The 8,161-nt window shown below is 44.0% G+C and overlaps 1 protein-coding gene across 1 annotated transcript in view; it reads right to left on the reverse strand.

The window, feature by feature from the left end:
- Positions 1-8,161, reverse strand: part of NEO1 (neogenin 1) — a 321,940-nt gene that overhangs the window by 29,831 nt on the left and 283,948 nt on the right. Inside the window, exons 21-22 of the mRNA XM_019503843.1 lie at positions 6,148-6,216; positions 3,732-3,879 (exon numbers count right to left, since the gene is read on the reverse strand). Coding sequence (XP_019359388.1) covers positions 3,732-3,879; positions 6,148-6,216 — 217 coding nt within the window. The remainder of the gene's footprint in view (positions 1-3,731; positions 3,880-6,147; positions 6,217-8,161) is intronic.

An 8,161-nucleotide genomic window follows, 5' to 3' on the forward strand; every position in this document is an offset into this window, starting at 1 on the left:
CCCCTGCTCCCTGGTCCCAGGCAGCAGCACCCGGCTTCCCTCCATCATCTGGCAGGCATATCGGGGCCCACAGCCCCGGAAGAACTGGCACAGCCCCCGCAGACCTCCTGGGATTATGGGCCCCCATCTGCATGTCCGATGAGAGAGGCTGTTTCGAGCTTCCCCATTACAGTGAATGAGTGAAACTTTGAAACAGTGTCACTGTTACAACAAAGCAAAACAGAACAGCGGTTTTGAATCAGAATGAAATTTGAAACAAAACGCTGTTCCGTTGAAACCTCCAAATTCAAGTCGAAATGGAACAGTGCTGTTTTGCACAGCCCTACTACAGAGCAAGCAGTGGAGGAAGCTGTATGGTGAAATGGATCATCTTTCTAGTTGGATGTTCATTATCTTACACATTCTTATGGTATATTCTCAATGACAATAGGGAACAAACCCAATATTTTAACTATTTCCATTTAGGAGAGGGGTGTCCAACCTTTTTGAATGTGAGGCCAGATCATGAACTTTTTATCACCCAGTGGGCCGGTGAGCCATATTCAAAGACCTCACCCTCCCCCCACCCCAAAATGAAAGGAATGTTTACTTCCGTTTCCCATTGCAGCACCTCAGGCCTCAGAAAACAGCTTGGAGGGGCACATGGTGGCACACGGGCTGCATGTTGGACAAGCCTGAGCTAACTAAACACGCAGGCATGAACCCTCATCTAAAGCTCATCTGAGCCATTTCAGGAATCCCAAATTGGCCTGGGGATCTCAAGGGTACAGGCTTTCTTGTGAAGGTCAAGGCAGAGGTACCTCGAGGGAGGCCAGTCTCTGCATTTCTGCACCTATGTTTCAAAGCTTGACCACAGCAAAAAACAAAATGATAAGCAAACATACTGAAAGTTAACTGGACTTTTTTTCAATCCTAAAACTTTGAGAAATAATTTGGCAAGTCCATATTCATGTAAGTTCAAAGGAATAATGAAAACAGCCCAGGGGCAGCTATGTAGCAAGTATGTAATGGAAGCTAAGGCTAACAGGAACCCATGATTCAGTCCACCTCTATGATCCTGGTGAAAGATGAGACATTTTAGGCTTTGGCTTTCAGAGGTGCTAAATTCTCCAAAAGGCCCTTAGACTTTCACAGCAGTTGAGGGGGGTCAAGACTGCTTAAGTCCAGACTTATACTGAGTACCAAGAAACTGAGGCATCCAAAATCAGAGGCCACTTGTGAAAATTGAAGCCATGGGCACCTCTGCTTGAAGGCCAACAGGAGATATTTCTGATTAATGGCAGATAAAGAACCTGCTCCTTTTCAGATACCAGCCTGCATGCATGTCCTTTCACCTTAGCCTGCCATGCTCAGCCCATTTTCACTGTAGCTACATGCTCCTTCCCCCTGCCCAGCTACAACTTTGTCACCCATGGGATTAAGTCTTCTCCACTGACTTCAGTGGAGTGATGACAGTTTACACCACCTAAGGATCTTCCCCCTGTGCTAAATTTTATCTCCTACCTTCTCACCTTTGTTCCTGTGCTGCCATGTCAGAGCTTTGTTGGAGTCTTCCCACAAATATCAAAGTGGAAATCAAGTTCACCTAAAGCAGGGATAGCCAAAGTATGACCAAAGATGCAGAGTGGGCCACACTCCTGGGACTCCTGCGGTGGTCCCTATGGGCTGTACTCCACCTTTAACACAAAAGCTACATAAAAGCATTGCATGCCCAGAATTGCATCCTACAAGGGCTCCATACCTGCCGTCTCATCCAACATCCCCATTCAAGACAGGCCATAGCAACTCAAGCCATTTTACTTAGGTGTAGCCCAGAGGCTGCTGGCAAGTTAGCACTGAAGCCATCACATTGAACAAAGATTTAATGCCTCTCTGTGATAGTCTGGCTGTATTTATTATGACTGACTCATCTGCCTTTGAAGAGAAGTGCTGGCTGTGGAGTTGAACCACAGTGGACTTGTGTGGAGACGTTTTGGGAAGGCAGTTAGTAACATGTACCTTTACCTCCAAAGGAAATGAGAAAGAATCTACTATCCAAGGGAGGCACTAGATAATGTATATAGCATGAGCTAATGTAAAATTTCTTAGTCCATAATACCCCTCAGTCCTGACCATCAGAACCTCCTACTGAATTCACATGGGCTTAAGCAGGTCGTCTCAAGTTATAAGAACAAAGCTTCTTATGGATGCACAGGAGGAGCCAGGCGAGGGCCGTGATGCTGCAGCCCACATGTACTGGGCTCTACAGGTGGAGCAGCCATGGGGCAGGGATCCAGGCCACCCAAGCCCCTCACCCCAGGCCCTACCATGCCTTGCAAGCATGCCCGGCGGCTCCCAGCCTGGATCCAGCAGAAAAAAAAGGGGGGTCTTCTTATGAAAGGGAGGGAGGAGGAGGAGGAGGCAGTGCAGTGAGCCCAGGCCGGCACTGTGCACTCGCATGGGGACCTGCAAGCCAGGCACTGGGCAGCACTCAGCTGCAACTTCTCAGCCCGCCACCAGGAAGATGAACCACGCAGGTGAGCGTGGAGCGGGGCAGGCGCGGGGGCCCTGGGATGATGCCTCCTTCTCCCCAGCCACAGCCCTGAGAGGCACAGCCAGGTGCAAGTGGCGATTTAGCACGGGAGAAGTTGATTGGGGAGGGTCTGGGGGGTTTCATCCCCACTTCCCTCGCCCCGCGTGTGCCTGGCTGGGCTCCGCTTGCCGCCCGCAGTGCTGGCCAGTGCAAGCTCTGCCCGGGACCGCCCCACACCGCACCCATGACCCGTGCTTTTGCTGCCGGCTACTCCTCTTCCCACACGCACTGCATCAGCAACGTCAACCTGATGCAGTGCATGTGGGAACCTTGTCCCTTCCCCAGCCCTTCAGCAGCCATTAGGAAGCTGCTGAGGGGCTGGGGGAGGGACAAGGGGTGGGAACGAAAGTAAACAGTGTTTACTTTCATTCCCCGTCGTACCACTGCGGGCCACAGAAAATGGCTTGGTGGGCCGCATGTTGGACAAGCCTGATTTAGGACAAGTATATGGTTGAGAGAGCGCTTCTGCTGATCCATTACAGCTGCTGAGTCAATACACCATCTGTAATCCACTGGTTTGTAAACTTCTGAAACACTAAATATGAAAACCAAAGGGATCACATAAAGAAAGAGAAACTTAAGTCAAGCCATGTGATTCTCAGTAATAGAAGGGCAAAGGACAAATCAAATAAAATAGGGAGAACATTAGATAAAAGACAAAGTACATTATCCCAGCTATGCTCTCTCTTGAATCCCCTTTCACAATCCATGTTAGGCTTTGGGGGTTTGTAGAGTGTCATGAATGTTTCCTTCTGTTTTGTTGTACTGATATGGCATATGGGGTCTCTTTGGAAAACCTACGTTATGCTGAAACCATTTATGTTGGCTTTTATGACTATATAGATTATGTTATGCCATCTCTGAATACCTTTATAATTTTGGACATGGTTTAGGCAAGGGACTGAGGCATACATACTTAGAGACAACTGCCACTCCTAAATGCAGGCAGAAAGAGACATCATTGGGTTGGGCATCCAAGGCACTGTCTGCCTGCAATGGGGAAATCAGCACAACACTTCTGGATTTCTGGGTTGCTGTTCAGGACAGTTACTTTATATTTCCCTAGATCACTGGCAGGAGGAACTCCCAGGCATCACAAATACTGCATTATGTACTTAAATAAAGAAAAAAGCAGAGTGGAATGAAGCAGACTTCTTACTTTTTCTGGTGAGAAGTGGTACGACGAGTGCAGAAGACGGCAACAATCACCACTATCACAATGGTGATCACTCCAACAGATACTATGATCACTAGAAGCATGTTGCTATCCAAGGGCGATGTGGGGCTTCCATGAGGACTGTTACTGCCTGTAAGAGGGTGAGGGGGGAAGGAGGGAGAAAGAGCTCTTGTTATTATGTATATTATGTATAGTTAAGAAAATACTCCCCATCACAAGATACAAAAAGGAATCAGCAGTGTTCAGAAGTATGAAGGGCAAGTCTTTTCTGTGACATCTTATATTGGACCAACTGCATAGCTGGGAGAACTGTTACACGAGTTTATGGACAAGAGTTGCCCTTCCAGTCTGAAGCAGAAGGCAAGCCAGGCTGATACCTACAGACTAGGACATGCAAACAGTCTGCATGGAGGAGGGCTGTGAACTAAGACTAAAGAGGTGAGAGTAGGTACTTTTATAAGACAAAAACACTGCAGTAGAACAGACAGAGCAAGTCCATTCAAGGTGACCCATCTTGTAACAGTCCCAGCTCACACCTCGTTACTCCTGGTTCACAGCCCTCCTTCAAGGAGACTGCATTTGCATGGAGTCTTTTCTGATATTCAGTCTTTTCTGAATTCAGCCTGCAGCTGCTCCTCCTTCAGACCTGAGGAAGGGCCTCTGATGGCTGAAAGCTTGCCTAACAGCTCTTTCCACTATAGAGCTGGCCCAATAAAAGATCATATCACAAAAAAGCCTCGCTTCCCAGACATTTTCTGGACCCTCATAGCTACTATAACACTCCAACCCTACTACAAATGTATAAAGGAATTATACAGATTAAGGCAAGCTAATAAGTAGTTTATCTAAACAAAACTGAATTTCAAGTTAAATACCCCTTCCTTTGTGTAGTTATGAAAATGTACACATCATCATCTTATGACAGGATGTACAACTAACATCCTGCAAACGATGTTTTGTTGACGTATTTCCAAGTGATAACTCATTAAAAATAAGCAATGACAGATACAGCTGTTGCTAAAACTTTTAAGGGTTGGTGAGAAACCCAACCAACTATCATAAAGAGGTTCAAAGGAAGACTAGATGATAGGGATGGAAAGCCTAGCACTTAGCCCATCAAAAGATGTCGATACTGTGTAAATTCTCCCCCATCTTAAAAGACACCTGAGCTCAGTCACTCATATGTTTATCACCACGTGTCTGGACTATAGTAATGCAGTTGCACACAGACACAAAGCATCTGCCCTTAGGAAACACCAACTAGTACAAAATATCTTCACAGCGTGGACAACTAGAATTACATCAAAACCTGCTACTGATTCTCTAGACTAGCTTCCTCTGAAATACTGAGTCAAACTGAAAATCTTGGCTTTCATCTTCAAATGCTCCCTGGTCTGAGTCCTGGTCATCTTAAAGGAGCACCAAAAGTTCCAAGATGAAGACCCTGGTTAACGAGTCCTCTCCTCAGGCCCATGTAAACCTTCCATGATGGTTATGCTTTTATGTGCAGTGACACAGCTTTCTGGGAGCCAGTCAGACTGGAACCAACTCTTCAGAGACTAAGCACGACCAGAATCCATAACCCTCTCATTCAAAGATGCATTTCCATAAGATGCTCTCTGGAGTATAAGCACAGAGAGGCATGGACACTTGAAAAAACACCTTCAGAGGACAAGCCATTCCACTGCACAAATTCTCCTTCTGTGGAGAGGATTCAATAGATACATGACAAGTATTAACCATATTTTAGATTTAATGCTCTACTGAAAGTTGCTGGAATGCAAATAAGTGCAGTGTAAGAATCTGCATGGAAAATAAGCTTCCTTTAAACATTGAAGATATCTGTTGCATCTAAGAAGCTGAATGTTGAGGGTGAAAAGGAAGACCTTGCTCAAGATACAACATTGTCCATGAAAGTTAACACACATGGAGCCTGGACCCTGCTAGAACTATTGGGCATAAGGTATTCCTTGTACTTCCTACTTTATTGATAACCTACAAAAATCATTTTCCGCGGAAAAAATAAAATGTATTTAGATCTAAACTAGTGTTACCACAGAGCAAGGGTCTCAAAATACCAAACGCTAATCTGGTTAAGTTAGGTTGCGAAAAAGGCTTGGTGACAACTGAAAAATGGTGCCTAAGGATATTTGTTAGCATGTTTAACATAATGGAGAATGACTCTAACATAGTATTGTGTCAACTTTGTTTCCTGTCTTACCTGAGAACTGCTTAACTTCAAATGGTTTCTGAATGGAGAAAAATGTAATTATTGGAGATGTCACCAACCTATGAACTACAGTTAATCTTTAAGAGAAACTTCCAACTGTAATCCCCAAGGTATGTCCTATTTCAGCCTCACAGATCTCAACTGACATGTTTTTATGCAGGCTCTTACCACTCATTGGTGGTTTGTAGTCTGGTCCTAGATCCACTGGCCGACTTCCTTTACCTCCAGTTCCTGAAGCTGGGGGAGGAGGTGGGAAACCACATTAATAATTATTAGTCATGAGATGTGTATTATTCATGTACTAACTACTTACTTTCAAAACTTGAAACCTGGAGCTATTTTGAACAAGTTCCCCCCCTTGCCCCCACATTGATATGGACAGCAAATATATTCCAGCAGGTATGTTTCAAACAGGCAGGTTTAAACCCCACAGAAACAGACGGCTACTTATATTACCATTTTCTCCCAGTTAGTTGGGACTTTTCTTTATTGATTTTTTTAAAATGCCATAAAAGAGAAGGTTGCAACTGTGATAACAAGCAGACTGACATAAGCAAGCAGCTTCTTATACAATTGCATTTGGAGTTTATCATTAGTGATCACTGGATTATAAAACAAATTCCTTATCCCAAGCCCTAATTACATGCAAGATTAGAAATATACCCAACGGAAATGTATCTTCAACAGAATAATAAAATTCTTAACAGCCATGCACGATTGCTATCAAATTCCCCATATCATTTTATTTTGTCCTTACCTCCTCCTCCCCCCACAGAGAAACAGCAATATCCAAAAAATACCAAAACCCTTTTTTATTGAAGGGTGCACACTACGTTCAACAGTTTGTGACCTGTTTTTCATAGGCAACGCATCAAAAAGACACATCGTTGTTCCAGACAGAGTACTTTTGTATAGAGCGTAGCACGCTTAAGGGATTTCAATGGTTGTACGTATATTTGCCAGCTGGTTCATTGCTAACTGAAGGCAAACAACATGTCCACTTCCAGAATTTTAACCATCACTGGCTTGTTCATGAGTGCTGAATATAAGAAGTGACCTAACAATCTTGAGTAAAGCTCTCTTTTATTCTATCAAACGCTTCCCATTATATAACTCAGATCAAATTTAGGCGATCTGCTGCAGCAGCAAGACACATGGAGTCCCAGGTTTTACTCTAATGTCAGTGCCATGAACTGAGCTGGTAGAATGTCCCCAGCAAAGACAACACACAGGCCCATTTTTTCCTTGTTGGGTTATTAAAACCATGGTGAAACAAAAACGCTTTGAATGCCAAAGTTAGTGCCCAATCCAAAGAAGCATTGGATGACAAGTATATGGTAATACTAGAACAGTATGACTCGTATCTGAAAATTCCTTCACTTCTTACTTTACAGTTTATATTTTTACATGTATGAAGAACCAGAAATATGAAAAATAAATGCTTCATAAAACCTCAAGGTACACATTCATGAAAAGAAGGCTTTTCAGGTGAAAAAAACATTTTGGATAAGTAGAAATAACACACACACTGACACACATATATAAAATTAACAAATGGAAAAACTGATAGCAAGAACAATAAATTAGTGGTTAAACAATTCAGATAATTGATAAAAGAACCCAAAGGTATGACTATAGCTATAGTCAGCAGAGCTAAGGACAAAAAGAAGGAATTTGTTAAGCGTGCAAAGAAGAAAGAAACCCCCCAAATTGCATCGGTACATTACAGCACAGCAGGTTGCCAAATGCCTGTAAATTTACAGGCACTCTGTAAATATCCAGGGTAAAGATGTCTGTCTAAAAGTTCTGTAGGAAAACTGTGCCATCCGTAAACTACAAAATAAAAAAAGCTCTACAAAATCAGCTCTGTAAAAGCATGGAGCTGATTAAAGCTATGTGGACAGAAAATATTGGGGTGTGCGAAACAGACCGTATTCAATTTGGATTTGGCCTGAATCAGGGAGAGTGATTTGATTCGTTGATTCGGATCACAGTCCCCGATTCAATTTGGCCAAATTCTAAACTGAAGATTCGATGCCGATTCGGAGAACCAGCGGCTCAGCCATAGTCACAGCTTTAAATGTTTTTCCTACATACCTCAAGGTACCAGGCGTGACTCATGAACACTGTGATGCTGGGGCAGATGCGGTGTCCCACAGGAGCCCGGGGGGGGGGGGGGGGG

Source organism: Gavialis gangeticus, unplaced genomic scaffold (genome assembly GCF_001723915.1).
Source record: "Gavialis gangeticus isolate Ggan-Ray unplaced genomic scaffold, GavGan_comp1, whole genome shotgun sequence".
Taxonomy (NCBI): Eukaryota; Metazoa; Chordata; order Crocodylia; family Gavialidae; genus Gavialis; species Gavialis gangeticus.